At 43.3% G+C, this 19896-nt stretch overlaps 1 protein-coding gene and 1 long non-coding RNA gene across 2 annotated transcripts in view; one reads left to right on the top strand and one right to left on the bottom strand.

The window, feature by feature from the left end:
• Nucleotides 1–328: 328 nt before the first annotated feature.
• The window catches only part of SLC6A4 (solute carrier family 6 member 4), a 35276-nt gene continuing 15708 nt past the window's right edge, over nt 329–19896 (bottom strand). Inside the window, exons 5-14 of the mRNA XM_036906256.2 lie at nt 19740–19878; nt 19074–19208; nt 18623–18726; nt 17498–17625; nt 16378–16490; nt 15441–15572; nt 14315–14414; nt 12771–12871; nt 9032–9199; nt 329–4988 (exon numbers count right to left, since the gene is read on the bottom strand). Coding sequence (XP_036762151.2) covers nt 4914–4988; nt 9032–9199; nt 12771–12871; nt 14315–14414; nt 15441–15572; nt 16378–16490; nt 17498–17625; nt 18623–18726; nt 19074–19208; nt 19740–19878 — 1195 coding nt within the window. The 3' untranslated portion in view covers nt 329–4913. The remainder of the gene's footprint in view (nt 4989–9031; nt 9200–12770; nt 12872–14314; nt 14415–15440; nt 15573–16377; nt 16491–17497; nt 17626–18622; nt 18727–19073; nt 19209–19739; nt 19879–19896) is intronic.
• LOC118922945 (uncharacterized) lies at nt 3186–12757 on the top strand. The gene is made up of 3 exons (XR_005028957.2): nt 3186–3257; nt 10127–10292; nt 12464–12757. It is a non-coding gene; the product is annotated as an uncharacterized LOC118922945 (long non-coding RNA).

Genomic DNA, 19896 nt, shown 5'->3' with positions numbered 1-19896 from the left:
AATGTTTGCAAATGTTTTGGAGGAAGTGTAAATGTTTTGACAATATTCACTTAGGATTTTTATTTTAATCTTAAGAGTTTGAAAGTTTTTTTATGAGAACAAATGATATGATATTAAGAGTTACTATAGTAATAGTTCACAACATAAGTCATTTACTGATAGCTCACACAATCAAACTTAGAACATTTATGACTAAACTGTTGCGAATACAGGAGCATTCTATGCACCTTGCAGAGGGGACTCCTTTTATACAGATAAAACTTAGGTTTAATTCTGCCACCAAAGTTTTAAAAAAACGCATGTTTCATGTAAAAAATAACATTAAAAATTTCATATTGCCACTATTGATAGAAATAGTGGAAGAAGTTTATTCTTAGCTGCAAGTACTGTGGAAGAAGAAGCAAAGATGAGGGAAAAGAAAAATCACTTAATAATTAAATGAACCATAATCCAGGATTTGAGGCACCTCTTTGATACATCCAACACAATCAAAATGTCCCAAAGTATTGTTTGTAAGTCAAGTCATATTTTAAATGCCATTGGAGAAATAACTGCCAATTTTTATTTAAAGGCCCTAATTTTATCTTTTAAAATATTCAATTTTCATATATCAAGTTTTCTTAAGGTACACCTTTACTAGAGTTTAAATAAAAATAATCTTTCAGAATAGCTTTTCAAAAAAATAGCGAATGCTCTTACTTAAGGTTTTTAGGCATTTTAGCATAAAGATTGGATTACTCCTCCTCCCCTCCCCAGATATTTGTTGTTTGGACTGTCAGTGTTTATTTACAAATTGCTAAAAATAAATTATCTATTATAATTGGGATTTTCAATTATCGAATTGAAGAACTGAGACCATCTATCCTCTCTCCTAAATGATAAGGTTCTTAATTTAGCAGACATTAAAATTTTCTCCTGATTAGGTGCTCCACCAATGCAATGTTGGCCAGTGAAGAAAATCTATTTTTGAGAGCTGGTCTTTAGAAGGGAGGGAAAGGGGGAGAGAGAAAGAGAAAAAAAAAAGAGGAAAAAAATTGAGTTGATGGTGGAGCACTTTGGCATGGAATTTGTGAAGTGTTGGTAAGAGAAATATCCTGCAGTGTACTGTGAATCATTGAAATTCCAAATGAAATATGTTGTGAATCATTTTCAAAGCTAGACTTCTCTTAAAAAGGTGAGTTGTTTTGAAACACCTAATGTAGAAACAGTACTGAATAGATTCCAATTATGTAAAACTATAAGAGACATATTTAAGATTTCATTCTAAAATATTTATCTTTGCCATCATAAATTGATAGGCATGTTATTTCTACTAAACCAGTTCATTCAGGTAGAGGAAATAAAACTTAAGCTTATTTTCCTTCAGATATTCCCAGACCTCAAGATGAGTGAAGAAATTGGCTTAGTTAGGTTTATCTCTGCTTCTAATGTAGTTACCTGAACTTTAATATATTGTTCTGTCATTAAAATTTAGAGAAAGTGAAGCAATGAGGGGGAAGAGGTGATACTACAGAGGGTAAGAAAAAACATTCAGAGCTTTGAAATGTTCCTTCCATGGATTTAAACACAAGAAATTTTAATAAATATCTTCAACTTATCTCTGATATTGGAGAAAAAATTCAGAAACCAGAATGGTTTCAGTGGATCAGAAAAGCTTCCTACAATATGGGGATGCTCCCTAGCTTGACGTTTCTTTTTTCTATATTTGGGTTTATAAATTTCACTCTCTACAATTCTCAAGCAAGCACTTTCTAAGCCCACCTTCCTATTTTAGAGCCTTTTGTGTAACTTTCCTTGAATTTAAATGATGTGTGAGCTCCATGATGACTAAAATATACAACTTCTTCCCACTTAGCATAGACCTATTTTGCTTTTATTACATTACATATGGCGATGACAGGTTGTAGCATAGTCTCTGAGGAACCTACTGCTGCTCTTCCCCACTCCTCCCTGACCAAAAAAAAAAAAAAAAGTGTGAAAAATGTCGTCTGCTGCTGTTTTTAATAAAGACAACCATTTTGAATAATTCTAATATTTTAAGCACCAGTTGTTGATTTGTGAGTAAAGGGACATGCTAAGAAAGGAACCAGGCCAGGATTATACCACTGGGTAGCCAAGCACTGTCTAAGATACATGCAAGAACAGCACAGTTAAGCCATTGTATTCCATAGTTTTAAGTTTTGCTTTGACATTGAACTCCAGTCATACAACAGATGGAACATATCAGATCAATCTTTCCTAGTTATCTGAGAGAGTACAATTCTAATCCCAGGAGAATTATCTCCCTTTTAAGGGGTGCATGTGTAGTGTATGAGTTAAATGGAAATTCATACATAAGCTTAAATTTTGGGATTGGTGGCACCAAATTAACAAGTTAAGTACAAAGAGGATGGTGAGGGAGTGACTCATCTCATAGGATAACTTTTTTGCCTTGAGATTTCATTATTTAATTTGATGGTCATTATTGAATTTTGGAGCTCTTACATTGATTTTGGGTCTGCCAGGGTCTTTGTACCCATCTCCAGAAGGGACAGCCAGAGCAATGAATTTAGGTTACAAGTCACATGCACTCCATGGAACGAATGGCATAATTTTAAATTGGCTGTAAGTTTTTTGGAAGGGAGATGAATTCTTTGGACTCATTGCATATTAATATAGGAAAGGACCTCAATCAATTGCCTCCTTACCTTTGTCTTGTTACCTATTTCTTGGATATTTCTTATTAATAAAATCAGAAAAAAACAACTTCAGTACTTTATACTTTACAACTCAATTCTATATTTTACATTTTGTTTGATTTTTATCTAATGCTACATTAGATATAAAAGGTCTTTGAAAGATTATCTTAAAGTCCACTCCTAAGTTTTCTTTTAAAAAAAAATCCATAGTAGTATTGATAAATAGGGGTTAAGTAAATGCAAACTGGGCAGATCAGAGATTTTGGGTTTTTTCTTTAAGTCTAGAGAAGTTTGAAAACTTTTCAAAATATCTATGTAATTCCCTTAACATCTGGCTTGGCAAAACTCTAATTCTGTTTGAAAAAGTACTTGTAAAAAAATGACATATTTGGAGAATGCATAAGTGTGTGTGGGATGGAGGGAATCCAGATCTGATTATAAAGTTGTTAAAATTTGCAAAGCTATTTACCGCTGAATATGCTGCCACTTATATAACCTCTCTCCTTTCAGCATGCTAGAAAGCAGAGAATGGAAATAAGGTAGCAAGAAGGAATAAAGAGAAGAGAATGAAGTTGGTCGGTAAGGGACATGTTTTAATCCCCCTCCTCCTCCTTTTGTCTACTATTTCAGGAAACTTCTTCGTAGCTAACATCTGTAAGGAAAACTTCCCACAGGGAAAAGCAAAGAATCAGAAATAGAACGATGTAGGATGTAGGGGGAACACGGGAAGATGACGGGGGCAGAGATTGTTGGGGTAAGAAAGCCAATGGAGGAAGATCTATAATTGGATAAAACCAGGCCTCTGCTATATGGATCTTCTCTAAGGCTGTTAGAATTAAATTTGATTTATACAGATCAGGCAGCAGATGATTGAGTCCTTTTAACATTGACTAGGCTTTATTTCCTTTAAGATTTTGATAAGGAAATTTCACACTACACTGTGAAATTTGCTTCTCTACCTATGCATCTGAGAGTCACAAAGCACTGAAGCTCAAATATGGAATGAAAGGTTATTCACTTAGCTGACCTTTACTTAGACTCAATCTTGCAAATTATCAGAAGGGCTCCCAATCTTGATTGCCAGGAAGGGTGAAGCAGTTGGGGCAGCGCCATTGACTTTCTAATTGCTTTTTGATTGAGGATGACCCTGGTTTAGATTTATGTATCTTATAAACAAGAATTGGATTTATCCTCTCTTCACAAAACAAAGTAACCTGAATGGTCAAACACAGTTATTAGAAGTAGAGCTTAGAGCAGATAGACTAGATAGCGTAAATACTTAAGATGCATTTGTCCATATTCATCTTCAAGTAGTTGCTGGCCAAGCCCCAGTGACTGATGAAATTGGCCATATTTGCCTGTGGAACATTATCCTGAGTGTTCAGCAGACAGAGACAGGAAGATGGCAGTGAAGTGCAGCAAATGCTAAAAGCTGGCCTGTAGAGGAAGGTGTGGGCTGAAGTAGTGTCACTGAGAAGGGGAAGGTGGCAGAACATGTTGTAGTAATTATACCCTCCAATAACAACATACATACACATTTGAGTAGGTGGAATTTGTTAATGTAAGAAAAATTAGAGGAATTTCAGATAGTTTGCCATGTGCCCAAAGTATTGGATAAACATAAGGATACACTGAAACAACAGTATACACAGACACACATGCTCACACATACACGTTATTTTTCAGTTTAGTTCCTTACATCTTCCTCTCCTGACTCCATGGCAGCACATGGGTTACAAGGTTCTAGTAGATTCCAGCTATAGAATTCTATGCTACTCAGAAAATATATGGCTAGCAAGACAGCATCCCTGCTTTCTCCTACATGGTTTATGCATTCATGAACAGCAAAATCTTTAGAAGCAAACAGATGTCAGATACCAATGATTGTAACAAGAAATAATACAGAAACTCCCACAGACTTGATTCTGAACTTAATCCAAACTGATTACGTGGTGGTTTTCATCCTCTCCATACACACCTCTCACACACCCAAAACAGTCCGGTGCAGCTGTGTCACAGTCTAACGTGGTAATATGGCCAGGAGATTTCCCAGAAGGAAGCGGCTGGAGGCCGGAAGTCTGGGCGTCATAGTCTTTGGGGACCACATCTCTACGAAGAGGGTCCTTCCATTGTCAGTCTCAGCTGGAAACTCATTCACTTAGAGGGGAGAAGGTGGGGTATGAGTTGTCAGAACTGGAGGGGTGCTGGGAAGCCACGTTCTGCTCACCAAAGCTTTTACACAGCATTCAAGCGGATGTCGCCATAGGGAATTTCTGTTGGTGTTTCTGGAGTGATATTTTTAATAATACGCTGTTGGGAAGAAAATAACAGGGTTATAAACATTCTTGTAGTTTATCAGGACTGTATTGCAAACATATTTCAACATTAATATTAAAACAAAGTTTAAATAACATTTTATTGCATTTGCTACTAAGTTGGAATAGTCTCATTGACTTCCCTTAAGAATGGCACCCCCAATTTATTTGTTCTCAAATATGGATAAAAATGTTATATTCAGGAACTATAAGCATCTGTAACCTAATTAAGAAAATCACTGTAACACTAATGGGAGAAAATGACAAGCCTTCAATAGAGCCTGTCCTGGCCTCTAACATGCCTTTGACATGGGTAAGGGCATCCTTTTCTCTGGACAGAGGAGGCTTCATGTGGCCACACAGGGCTTAAAGGGCAGAGTGAGTGCTGGACTCTGGCCCCCACTCTGCTCAGCCAGGCTCCTTGTGACCCGCATACACACTAGAGGCACAGTGCATATTACCATCAACCACTGTTCTGGCCTGGATCTTACTGATTTAATAAATCCACCTATGATGGAGTACTGGTTAGTTCATGCAAGGAGACAAATTATCACATAATTACACTTAAAAAGATTTGAACTTTTAAATCATCACTCCTAAAGCAATCCATGTTGTCATAGTACTCATCACAGGGAGAAGGCTGAGAATGTTTACTCTAGAAACAGCTGAGGTATACATAATCTTTAAGGCAGATCTGAAATGGGCTTGGGCTTGGGCTTGGGCATGAAATATACAGCCTGCCTTGTAAAACTTAGCTTTAGGGTGACTCGAGCAGCTCAGGGATGTAGAGAAGGAAAAATGGCAGCATTGCAGAGGCTTAGAAAAATCTTCATTAAGTTGCTTAGTAAAAGCTTTCAGGGCCAAAGTCTGTATGTATGGTAAGCAGGCAAAACTGGATCTGAAGCATCTTTTGATTATTAATTTTAGATGAAGCTCTGCTACTTGTCCTTTTTATTTTGGATTGGAAAAGTAAGTAAGTCCCTTTCCATCTTTTTTATTTTCTGGTTCTGGGAGTTTGCTCTTCTTTAAGGAGAAGGGCATATGGAATTCAAAAAGTTCCATTCTCACAATTAATGAAATTCACAAAACTGTACATTTTATGTTCCTAATGACCTTAATAGTCAAGTACTGAAATCTCAAAACTAGAAATATATTCAAAAAGGAATTGCTACACTCCACCTGGACATGTCAGGTCATAGAGAGCAAAATTTCACAAGCCATCCTTCCCCATAGATGAATATGCAGACCATACTGAGTAAAGGGAATTATTGGTCTTGCTAATTGGGAACTGGACACAGATCACTCTAAGTGAATCAATATCTATCGTGCACAGAGAGAAGAGAGCAGTAATGACGGAGGTAAGGCCCACAGTGAACAACACTGTAAAGGAGAAACATTTGGCTTTTGTGCCCTAGTCCCCACCCACCCATTCTGCTGCCCTTCTGGCTGCTGAGCTCTCAAAATGCCAGGCCCACCTTCGCTTTCCAAATTCCAGAGTACTACTGCTCCAAAAATTTGCCAGGTCCTGGACTTCTGCAAGGTTATAATCTAAGAAATGGATCACTGTTGATGTCTTCAAGAATGCTTACGTATTGGGGATCACTTTCCCAGTATCTTTGTGCAGGTCACTAGGGGCTTCTGTGACAATGATCTGATCTAGTTGATGACTCCAACCTTGCGACCTCCAGGCTTACAGGTACATGTGACATCCTCCAAATTACAGGTGGGCAAGTGGTAGCTCACTTCAGAAGCTCCAACCTTGTGTATGACTAGGGACCAAAGAGTTAAGAAATTTACCTCTCTGGTTTTTTTTAACCATGTCAGAATTTCCTATGAGGCTTCCCTCCTTCATAGATAGAATTTTACAGACCATCAAGGCTGGCATTCACAAAGAATGATAGTTCCTTGGGGTGCTTGGCAAAAAAAAAAACACAGCAAGCTTAATCCTTTTCAAAGATTAAACATGCACATGGACATATTAAGACTTTTGAGAAGTCCCATAGTAAAGAAACCTATTTAACTTGTCCTAATCCAGTATTCTCCAAAACTATGTGACCACATAACCTTTTCTCCCCAGGAGTAACACTTATTGATATTCCATGGAACTGCTATTCCTTAAAACACACTTTGGGAAATATTAATCCAGTCCAATGAGCACATGTTAAAGATGGAGGAATTTAAGGCCCAGAGAAGGTGAGTGACTTGCATAGCTGACTAGTTCTTTTACCTTCCAGTCCTACTTGACTGGATGGATCATGATGCTTCCTAGCAATCCACTGTTATACCCTATCTGGTGGCCTATGGCAGTGACAGTCCTGCAATTAGCCTTACCTCTCCTCTGAGTGGATCTGAGCTCTATTAATTATACACCTTTGGGTAGCCTTTTTGGGAGTTCAACAGGGAGAATTTGCAAGAAAGAAGACCAGGATTTGAGTCCATGAGCAAAAAATATACTGATCTTGATTAACCTAACTAGAATTCTCACCCCTGACCTTGGCCTCTGGGTTTCAATCAACAGAACTAGTGGACTATCACAACTACCACTGAGGACAGTGTGAGGAACAAATTGCAGTGACTCTGGATCTGAGTGTGTATTTCAAGCAATACAAGGGTCCCAAGTTCTTTGAAAGGAAGGAGGTTGTGACAGGTCTGGTTCAGGTGAAGGAAATTAGCAACTCCCTACAGAGTTCTGTGTACTTAGAATTTGGTTTTCCTTTTTAGAAAAAGGAGTGAACTCAGTTCTGAGGAAGAGCTGATGTTTAATTGCCCCATGTTCTCTTGCTTCATGTTTCTTATGAAATGTTTTAGGAAGATGAATGTGATGGTCTCAAGTGTGAGTTTTACTTCTAAGAGCCCACAGACTAGCCCACCCCGGTACTCAGGTCATTACAGATTATGGTCCTTCTGGCTTTCCCCAAATACCACCCTTCACCTTTGAGCTCAGTTCCTACAACGGCACCACCTACACGCTTGTAAGTGGCTGCTTCTTCAGGCTCTTCAGCTATAGTAGCCTTCCTGCTATGGCAAGAAGCACAACCAAGTACCAACTTGAGCATTTTCAGTTCTGAGAGTGTGAAGTACAAAGCTGCTGGGAATCCTGGTGACCTGAGCTACTAACCCTGGCAGCATAGGGGGGAAAATGGCAACTCATCTCTCCCTAACCTCTAGCATCAATTTCAACATTAGGAAACTATTAATGCCCTGAGGACAAAATAGAAGCTGTGCACATGAAAGTAAAAAAGAGCATTGGACCAGGATTCAGAAGACCTGTATTCTAAGCCCCCCAATACTATGTATCCTTGGACAAGTCACTGAAATAAGGAAATTTTGAGCAGGACTGTTCCCAGCCTCAGTATCCTTGTCCGCTACTAATACCTGCCTATCCACCTCACAAGGTATTTTGATGACAAAATCTACATGAAGATGCTTAGGAAAATAAACAATCTTATACAAATTGTAAGGTTCTGTTATTAATATTTTTATAGCACACTATTCATAACTGAAATATCTGGCTATAATGGGAACTTTTATCACTCTAGTAGCTTGAGCTAAAACTATGATGTTGCTGCAAATCCTTATTTAGTAATGCTTTTTCAAAATAGGACTTGTCACATTGCTCTAAGAAAAGTGACCATGGGCATTTTCCACCGTAACCTCCAGTTAAATAAAAATTTGTGTGCATCTCCAGACATCTCAGATCTGATGTCCAGGTGCACTGGCAATCAGAAGGCAAAGTAGTTATCTGATAAGTTTAGAATCCTATGCACACCCCAAGCTGTGTGCTGTAGTGCACACAAGTAACAGCTCACTCTTTTGCCATTGTGTTTGAGGTTTATGGGAGATGCCTTAAGATGACAGTGGCAGCCACTGCAGGTCTACACCGTGGTGTAGGTATATAAATATGTAAGGTTGAGACCTCCTGGTGAATTTCATGTGGTGAGTTCATCTCCTTTGAATAGAGCACAAGAGAACCCTTTTCTCCCAAAACATTTACCAGCCTGGACACACACACGCATACACGCACAAACTAGCACGTACCTCCTTAAATGTCCCTGGAGTGATGATCAGCCGGTAAGTTATGTATGTTGGGATGCAGATGAAAGATGAAGTTCCTATGCAGTAACCCAGGATGATACTCCAGGGAGGATAATTATATTGGAAAAGGCGTAGCTGGGGCGGGCTCATCAAAAAACTGCAAATGATGAACTAAAACAGAAATGCCAACATTAAGAAACCTTAACAATATCCGTGCAGATACAGTTCTGATACCGCAAATAGCAAATGCTAACACTAAGATAGTTTAGGGAAATTCCCCAAATGGGATTATCCTTGGATGAACTCTGACTTGCTTTGCTAAGGCCCATGCCCAAACGGCAACCATCAAACAGCCCGTGCTTATCTTGATTCTCCTCCCCAGCCTCCAGCGCAGGCCCCCACACTGGGGATGTCAGCGCCTCAGACATTATTTAAGGGGAGTTGCAGCACCCCGTTCAGGGCAAAGGGGAAGAGACTGACATCTATGAGGGGTGGTTTGGGCCCCAGCCGGGCAGAGAGCTGCAGAATAAAACAGGTGACCTTTCCACGGCCCCTGGCCGTTGTAAAGCTTCACATTTCTTCCTGCTTTGTTTTCATTTCCTCCAGCAATTTCTTGTCTATGATTTTTTTTGGTCAGTTGGAATAAGGCTCTTAAGACTTGGAGAGGACTCAGGCCCCTGGGCATGTGTGCCTTCTCGCCCTCTTCCTGAGCTCTCTGCTTGCTGCATTCAGCTTTTTAGCTGGGGTTTCAACAAGGATGGCTCTGCCTTGAGGCATCTCAACGAGAAATGACTGCCTGCCACAGGTGCTGGTCATGAAAGGAATAAAGGCAGGAAAAAGCAGCTTAACACACTTTTTTATGTGAAAATTTCAACCAAGAAAAATTCTATGGTGTGTTCCCAGCACTCAGTTTATGAGTTTTATTTCAGTTTGGTTTCCAGAGTGTAAATATCAGTTTTTGCCTAGTAACCACTGTGCGAAATTGTTATTGCTCTTGATTTAATTTAATTTTATTATTTTGTAATCATAAAGAAGACAGTAATGTAAATTATTTGTGTGGTTAAACATCTATTTATATCTTTTTTTCTTTGTCTGCAGGTAATAAAATGGAAAACTGTTAAACACACATCCATCTTCTGAACAGTGTTATCCTAAGGCCAGGAGGAAGCTTTCAAAACAGGAGCCCATCCAATCGCAAGCCTTTCTCTGAACTCACTCTCCTCAACCACAGACCCAGCTACTAAGGAAGATAGTTGTGGAACAGGTGAGGGGTATGTGTGCGCGTGGTGGTGGGGGTCTGGTTGGGAGCCACCCCTGCTGTAACTTGTCTCATCCTGATGTCGGGTGTGTGAGACCCCGTGCAGTCCAGGCAGGCCTCAAGCTCATGTTGTAGCCACCAAGTGTTGCCCCAGACACTCCCTCGCGTGTCCCTGCCTCTCCTTGCTCATATATAACATTTTATTTTCTGTGACTTGGCTTCAGTGAAAAAGAATTCTCTTAGTAAGCTACTCATGTCTATCTAACGCAGCCTTGATCTGTTAAGTAAACCCAGAGTGGAAGACAGCTGCCTCCTCTTAATTGGGCATTGGACCACTTGCCTTTAGAGGAAGTGAGTAAAGTGAACATCACAGGAATTATGAGTAATGTGCCTGAACCCAAATCTGTACATGGGTTTTGCTGGGCAAGAAACTCATTGAATGTACACCAAGAGCTCACCCAGTCTACTGGACAAGCAGAGATTCATGAAATGAAAATACTAAAAGCCCAGGGCCAGGACTGGGATGAGGCATATGAGGCCCTCAGCTCAGGCAAAACTTTTAAGGAGGTGCCACAATTTCAGTAATTGAGGAAGAGTATTTTTGTGTAACATTTTAAAGAGACAAGATCTGACAGGGCCAGATTAGGGTAAGGCAAGTGAATAGTGTATAGGGTTGGATCCTGTATTTATTTAAAATGTTGACATTTTGTTTATCAGGGATATTTTGCATCCGTTTTTATTTTTAAGCAATATTGAAACAATCAAAATCATATTTATCTTGGTAGCTGAGCTTTTTGGCACCCCCTTACACTTTACGTTCCTGGTGAGTGCCTCACCTGCCTCTCCCAAGCCTCCCAGCCTCAGGCACCATTTCCTCTCCACGTGGGGAATACTGAAGTAAACAAACAAACAAACATGACTTCTTCCCTCAAGGAACTAATCCAATGTCTTTTTTTCCTTTGAAAAACAAATGAAAGAATTTAAGTAGATTATCGAGAAGCACTGGTAATAAATTAATAATCCATTAATGTCAGGACTTCTGATTCTAGTAATGGTGGGCTAAGGCAATTCAGACCAGCCAACCGAGTCTAGAAAACAACTAAAACTTCTGGATTTTAAAATATCTATATTTTTAATTTACCTAAAAAGCATCAGTGAGCTGATAAGGGAATAAGGAACTACCTGGCCAAAATCTAGGGGAACACCGGAGGCCAGAGCACTATCTGCTGCTTGGGGCAAAGTTTGGCTTTGGTTTGGGGAACCTCAGGAGTCCGGGAGGCTGGAAGCCCAGGAGGGATTCTGCGTAAAGACAGATACGTGCAGCATTCCAGAGGCAAGAATGAGCACGTGCTCTATCTCACAAGTTAATGTCCAGCTGTATGGGTACAAAAAGCAGAAGAAATAAAGGGCTTCCCAGAGAAAACAGAACCCAGAAAGGGCTGTTTTGAAAGAGGAGAAAGCACAGCCACACCCCAGAGGCAGGGGTGTCCCCAGAGATAAGACGGATGGCCTAGATACCTCCTGTGAGCTGGGGCTATATGGAAAGAACAGTCGAACAACCTTTCTGGCTCTTAAAGACGAAAAATATTCTCCAAAATAAAGGTACAGATGTGTGAAAGAACTGGCAGTTATCCCTGCTGATGTGTGTGGGGTCACTTTACCCCAGGCTGCCTCAGAGCACACTTGGGGTGTTAGCAAGGCACTTGTCCACCTTTGGGCAAGCATCCCCCTGAGACAGGCACCAGGAGGCAGGGGCACATGCAGCAGGATGAAGTGAGCACCGAACATGGACTGGTATACAGGCAACCCCTGGGACAGAACTGTCTTACCTGGGTCCTTTTGACGGATTCTACTTTTGACTCAGGTCTGTACTGAAGACCTTTGTGTGGGGAATCTCTAAGAAAATAACAAAATTACTAGGACCCCTCCCAGGGCCTTCAAGAGCAGCTCAGAAAATCTTTCCCGGGTCTTGAACAGTTTTTATTTGTCATGTGACTTTGGGTCCTTTATTTAACATTGCTAAGCCTCAATTTCTTTAAATAGAAAATGAGGTATTAAAACTATATTACCTCATAGAATTGTTGTGAGGATTAAAAGAGCAATGGGTGTAAATTTAGCACAAAGTCGGCCTTGCACTTAGCGCTGAATGCATGTTATTTGTCATTATCACTGTGCAGGGTGGCGCTGTAAGAAGTGCCTGAAGCCTGGACCACTCTTTGGTGCTATGAATCAGAAGAGTGGCATGGCAGAGATGGTGGCCCGGAGGGGACACAAAAGGGCCTTCAACGTGCAGGTCATGGTTTTGTTTCTTGGCATGGTTTTGGCTGCAAAAGTGTGCTCAATTTACAAAATTTCACTGAGATGTACATTTATGATTTGTACACTTTTCTGTATATAAGCTACACTTCAATAAAATTTATTTTCTATAAGTGTATGAGTGAATCTTTCTCCAGGGCCAGGAGGAGAAGGGAAATGACAACTCACCAGGAGAAAGAGAGGGCTGATGGCTACCCAGCAGATCCTCCAGAACCACCCAGGGCTGAAGCCAAGCATTTCCTTCACATCGCTGCAGAACTGAGTGATGCCTGAAATCACCCAGAAGAGAAAGAGATTGATTGGCTGGGAGACCACGTGGGTGTCCTATGGCTTGATTCTCAGAGAGAGTAGCAGCTCCCAAATTGCTTCACGGGAGGGGCTCAGGGGCACCAATCTGATCTGCTGGTGGGACGGGCAACTGGTCACCAAACTGTATTTTATGGCAAGCAACATTCTTTCTACATAGAGTGGGAGGATTGGTGGACATTTGGGGAGGGACTTAAAGCCCCTTCTTGGTGTCCACACTGCCTTTCTAAGATCCTGGCATATATTTGATGTTTCTGTTACTGTAGAAAAGAAAGTTGAATTTAGTCCAGGAATGGTGAATTTGCTCGACATTGACTGAACACTGGAAACTTCCAAGAGAAAACTTTAACCACGATATTGTCCATTCAAATGCCAGATGGAGATCACGGTTCTATAAAAACTCAGTGGGAATGAGAACTTAGAACTCTGGTGAGAAGTCAAGAAGGAGAAGGAAGGGTGCTCATGTTTGCTTCCCTGAGGGCACCCAGCAAGCCACAGGCAGGGCTACAGCCAGGCATACTTGTCCTCTGAATTGCTGAGGAGGTGGGGAGGCCTTCTTTTTGAAAAAACAGAGCTCACGTGCAACTCAAAATACAGATCCCCTTCTTCATTATTATGTGTGATGACAAACATGGTAAAACTATTGTATTATCACAGAAACTCAGAAAACAAATACATTTTCAGAATGGAATAATCCCTTCTTAACTGTAGAGATGAAGACAGGCATCTCTGAGCCTAGTTTTCCTCACTTGCCTGTGTCCTCCCCACCCCTGCCCCGGGGGCTCTTGAGGTCCCTGCCAATGGGCCACATCAGCTCCTGTCTCTGCTCCTGATGGTTTTGCCCTCATCCAGTTCTATCCCTGGATCAGAGAGGGTGAACTGGGGGTCCTACAAAGGCAGATAATCCAAACAGGAACATTCTTGCCTCTGCCCTAAAAGATAAGCTCCTAAACTCTGTCCCAGGCTCTGGAGGGAGGCCTTGCTGGCGGAATTTGAATCCGAGTGGGGGAGGCACCCTGTCTAACAGCGGTATGCAGTGCCCTGCAAATGCCCTCACTCAACACTAGTCCTGTGCTGTCTGCCCAGTTCCTAGAGCCACTTGGGGTCTTAAGCCTCCATGGTGGGTGAGCTACAGGGAATGCTTCAGCCTGTCTCTGCTGGCTAAACATTGAAACTCAGAAAAGAAAATGTCCTCCCAGTAGTACGGGCCATCTGTCATACAGAGCACAGAGGGAATGGGGTCCTGTTTCTGAAAAAGGTACTCAGCTGAGATTACTATACAGACCCGCCAAGAGGTGATGGCTCAGGTACTGCCCTGCCTTTCTTTGATGAAATCAGCTCTTCTCTGTTCTTTGGCTATAGGCTGGTGTAGAAAGAATCATAGCTGGCAGAAGGAAGCATCTTACCATAGAACCAACACACAGCAACCGCTTCTATCAGGACGACGGTGAGCACCGCAGGCCCCGTGGCGTACTCCTCCAGCAGCTTCACCACGTAGGCACCCCCCTGGAAACGAGATCATGAGCCTGCTTGGGCGCCCTCTGAGGGACTGCCTTCTCTTTACAATAGGGACCAAAGAGGCTTTTTAACGCAGGAAATAATTCTGGAAAATTCCCATCTTGGACCTAATAAAGCATTCCAGAGCCTGCCTCCTGGACTGGCCCCTTTCATCCCATCAGATGCCTCTTTCTGCCCTTTGGAGCTCTGTCTTCTTTTTTCCTCTCCCCACCAAGCTTTAAGACACAAGCTCAAAAGGGCCTCTGGATCTATTTGTCCACTTTCTTCAATTTACTAGCTGTCTACTGTGTTCTCTACCCTGGAGAATCCCAGTCCCTAAAGACTGGACTTGCGACAGTCCACAATGCCAGATGCACGGAGCACGTTGCTCATGGTTTTGCCTTCTGTCCAAACTCACAGGTCCCTCAGGTCCTACTCAAGGCTCCACCATCCTGCTGAAGCTCCAGAGCCACTGGGGTCATGGCTTGAAGATGCACATCTACAAAATCTGCCTTGAGTCAGGAGGACCCAAGCCTCGGATGCCTGTGGTTACTGTCTGAGGCCTGTTTTTCAGTTTTACAGTAAAACTACCATTGAAGTTTGACTTCACCACCATTGCAAGTTCTCTGGAGAAGACAAAGTGACATTACAAACATGAGATGCCAACCTCCAGCTATTCCACATATCAGGATGGCACAGCAATATTCCCAAGAAAGCAGCCCTAAGGACTGGAAAGAGACTGGAAAAGCAAATCTTAGTTTTTCTCCAGATATTCTGCCAAGGCTGAAGTCTAGTTGGATCTACTGTACAGTGCTAAGAGCCTCCAGACACCAAGTACAGATTCTACAAACAGATCCCACAAGAGGCAACCTTTCCTCTTATCTTGGGTGACAAATTTTTAACAGCAGTGACAACCCCTCTTCTTGTGGCCCCAAAGCCAGTACACTATGTGGGATGGAAGGAAGGGAACAGCCTCTCAGAGAGTTCTGTTCTCTGAGGGGAGGTTGCCTCAAAGCTGAGGGTGGTGCTACTCACAAAAGTCAGGGTAGTCAGGGAGCCAAAGAAGCAGGTAACGACCACACCGAGCACAAGCCACTCTCGGCGCTTGGACCAGAAGTGCGGAAACTCATCCAGCACAGCTGTGATCACCCCCTCCAGGCCTGCAAACTGAGAGGGATGCACAAATGGTCACACTAGGGGCTTTGGGACAAATCTGTTACCTTCTAGGCCAGGGAACAGGAAGGAGGGTGAAGACTGTCGAGTGACCAGTCAAGCTGATCATGACCAGTTCCCCCTCATCTCTGGCCCTCATTAGAAATAGAGTTCCCTGTTTCATACTCTCGTGTAGAAGCCATCCCTAAGGACATCAAGGACAGAAAAGATAGCCCATGGACAGGACTTCCGTATGTGAGGTCCCTTGGGGAGACTTTGCTGGCACCAGAAAGGCCAACTCAAAGCTGAGACTCATCCCACACATGTAAGTCCAGGGGCTGAGCTGAATGCAGGGCAGCAGGGCACCCAGACACAGGGTGACCCACCCGACCTTTAGGTCAAGGACAGCGCACATATGCTGAGCCCCTCACCTCATTATTCCATCAATGACTCCCTGATGTGCTAGTGTGCTGTGGGCACTGGGGATGAGGAGGGAAGGAGGGGCTGGGGGAGCGCCAGGAGGCAGTGGCTGACAGTGTCCGGATGGCTGCCGCCGCCTCCCCCTTCCCCCTCCTCTTCCTATCCCCTCCCACTCCTTCCCTCTCCCCTCTTCCCATCCTCCTGCTTCCCCCCATTCTCCCTGCCTCCTTCCTCTCCCCTCTCCTCCACTCCTGCTCCCTCTCCCCCTTGCCCCACACTCCCTGCTCTCTCTCCACCCCATCCCCGCCCCCTCTCTCCCCTCCCCTCCTCCCCTCCCTCCTCCCTCAACCCCACCTTCTGCCTGCCACCCGGAGCCAGATTTCTCCCCCCATTCACTGACCGTGCTGTCCAAGCCCAGTGTGATTAACATCAGGAAGAAGATAATCGCGAAGAACGTGGATGCTGGCATGTTGGCTATGGCTTCTGCGTATGTGATGAAGAGGAGGCTGGGGCCTGAGAGAGAGAGGAAGGGGGGAGCAGGTTGTCCCCGAGTCCAGCCTACAGAGATGTCTCAGAGGAAATCTCGGCCACACCAACAGTTAGAGCTCTTGTCACAAGACCTTATGTAAACCAGGCACTGACAGCACCAAACGCTGCCCCACACTCCACACCCTCACCTGGCCATCCCAACATCCTGGGAGGCAGGGACAGAACAGCATCCATCCTGAAAAATGTGTCCCTCAACCAATGTGGGGAATGGAAGCAAATTCAAGATTTGCTACTACTAGCAAAGCTGCACATAAGAGTGGGTTTCCACTATATAATAATCCAGAGCTTTTCTTTGGGTTCAGGACTGAAATCTCTAAAGTCTCAAAGCATTTAGCTTTGTCTGGTGTCTTCAACTCCATAACAGTAGGAAATGTTAAACTGATTTCAGAAAAGTCACAGAGGCCTCAGAATAAAGACCTCCCACTATCTTAAAGTCCTTTTTGAAAATGTGAGGGACATGTCCTCAGCCTCTTATGGGCTAAACAGGGGTGCCTCAGTTTAGAATACAGAAGTGATCAGACCACTGCATCAGGTCTGGGCTTCCATCCACAAGATGCCAGCACCTCTGTTTCAACATCTGCCACTCTTTTTCCATGAAAACCTCACAGTATAGTAGAGACTATGCCATCTACATTTTCTTTTTCTGCAAGGGAAACTCTAAGGTTTAGTAATCATTTGCTTACTAAACTTGGACCCATCACCAGACCCACTGGTTTTAAAAACCATCGTCCAAGTCATATTTCCAAGCCCATAGTATAGTCAAGTCTCTGGAACTGGGCTCCAGGGGAGCTGCCTCATCCCCAGCATGGCCTAAACACATGGAAAGGGCTGAGATCTCCAAGGCAGTAAGTTTCTCTAAAACCTCTAAAAACATTTAGAAATGATGCAGAAGTTAGATGTTTGTAAAGACCCAAAGAGAAGCAAAGCGATCCAGTGCGAGCAAGGGACCTAAGCAGGGCCCACAGTCCTACCTGCGTCCCTGGCCACCTCAGATACATCTTCATTCCTCATCTCAGCCATATACCCCAGTACCGTGAAGATGACAAATCCTGACACAAAGCTCGTCATGCAGTTCACCGCACTGGTCACCAGGGCGTCTCTGCAGCGGAAAACCCAGGGAGCTGAGGCATTTCCAAGAGGGAGGCTAAGAGGCGTCTGCAGCCGCAGCCAGGGCAAGCATCCAGGCTCTTCAGGTCTGTCCTGGTTCCCCTCCCAGCGCCCGGCCTCTCAGACTAGTTGGATTGGCCTTGAGGTACAAGCCGCCATGACCACGGTGCATGGCATGGGGAGAACATCATGTCAGGAGGGATCTTAAGCGATGGTCCTCTTGTGAACCAGCACAGCTTGAACCTCTCGATTTCAAACAAGGCTTGCTCTGAAGCAGGCCCTGGGTTGCAGCGGGGCCAGAGGGGGCCATGGCCTCCCATCCGCAAAGTCCTCAGATTGAGATTTTTGACGTTATGTGCAAATGAGGTTACAAACTACCACACAGACATCCTGACACTTGTAAAAGACCTCATCATACAACTCCAGGCTGGTGTCCCAGTGCAAGTCCACATTGCTTAGGGTATATGTGAATTCCTTTTTTTAAAAAAGTGAACTTTATAATTATCTGATAATACCAGATTGAAGATGCATGATATTTAAATCATAATCGTTGCAACACTCCCTGTTTCATCAAAATTTCTGAAATAAGATTTTGCCACAAAAATTATAGCATTTTGTGTTGGCCAAAGTAGTTCAATCATTATGCTCTTAGTGTGTATATTCATAAACAAATTATCATATCACAATTTTTGTTGCTAGACATGTTAACAAGTTAAATCTAAACATTTAATGTACGTTGCAATTTTTGTGAATCTTCTTTGGAAATTATTTATTTATTTTTTGCATAAAGAGACTCTCACAAAATGGAAAGCGGCCTGGTCTTGCCTCTCTCAACCCCTGAGTGGTCTGGATGGTTGCTCTGGCCATAGGTGATTTGTAGCACCCCTAAGGGTTAGAATGTCAACATGTCTGAGCTTTATCACCTTCTTCCAGACCAGGTGACATGCTGACCCCACTTTCAACTTTGCTTGGGGGCCCCAGATACTCACTGGTAACAGTTGTTGTTGAATTTATTGTAGCTAGCAAAAGCCAGTAGGACCCCAAAGCCAGGACCAAGAGAGAAGAAGATCTGCGCGGCAGCATCCACCCACACCTGGGACATAGCAGAGGTAAGGGTGAGGGCGGAGCCCGGGCACACACTGCACACGGGCCCGGCCGGAGCCCTCATGCCTCCCCAGGGCTGTGTGCAGGGGAGAAACACGGGCTCTCGAGGCGATTCCAGCGATAGCCCCATACCAAGTGCAAACGCATGTGACTTCCCTTCCTGTCATTTAGGCTGAAACCACGGCACTGGCCTCAGCTGGACTCTTCATGCTTGTTTAAAGTGTCACTGCAGGCTTGCCACTGAACCCAAACTTCCATTGTCCCTACTGTCCTGTTTGAGGACTAGGTTCAGTTAGTAAAATGACAGACAGATGCACACCGTTTTCATTATCTTACCCCTGTCTCCAGAAGTTTCTGCCAGTTGGGTTTTAAGTAGAAGAGAACACCCCTCCAGGCTCCAGGAAGGGTGGCTCCCCTCACCAGCAGGACCGAAAGGATGATGTAAGGGAAGGTGGCTGTCACCCACACCACCTGTAAGGAAGTGGGGTGGAAACACAGGATATCACCATATGGATGTTGGGGTCTTTTATTCTTGAAAATCTCCAAAAATGATCTTTTTCTCTGTAATTTTAGGAGGCTGGGTTGTGTGGCAGAATGATCACAACCTTTAGGACCAGACAAGCATCTGATTCACACCTTGCCAGTACTAACTACCTCTAAACCCACTCCCCGTCTGTAGAGTGGGGGAAATAAGAGACAATAAAGTTGCCAGACTATACAAGCACTGAACATGGTCTGGGATGGGTTTTCAATAAATTATTGCCACTATCATTAATTGTGACACTACCAGTGGGTCAAAAGAGTTTTTTTTTTAATCATATAATGGTTCTTAGGATTGGCCTGTTTCTAGAATTTTCTAACAGATTTGGTGAAATGAGACTGAGCATCATGGAAAGTGTTTGGTGTAGAAAGAAACAATGTCCCCCTGTCTGTGGCTATACTGCTACTAGGTTCTGAGTTTGAGATGCTCTGGGGCCTCCTGGCAGCCAGAGTCCCCCTCACCTTGCCAGATGTTTTGACGCCTTTCCAGATGCTAAAGTAGATAACAGTGAAGATGAGCATGATGCAGAGGGCAAGCTGCCAGCTGATGCCCCCCAGATCCTGGAGTCCCTTGGACCGGTGGATCTGCAGGACGTGGCGCCTGGAGCCGGAGAGAAAG

This window comes from Manis pentadactyla, chromosome 4 (assembly GCF_030020395.1).
Source record: "Manis pentadactyla isolate mManPen7 chromosome 4, mManPen7.hap1, whole genome shotgun sequence".
In the NCBI taxonomy this organism is placed as follows: domain Eukaryota; kingdom Metazoa; phylum Chordata; class Mammalia; order Pholidota; family Manidae; genus Manis; species Manis pentadactyla.
This window is presented reverse-complemented; position numbering and strand designations above follow the sequence as displayed.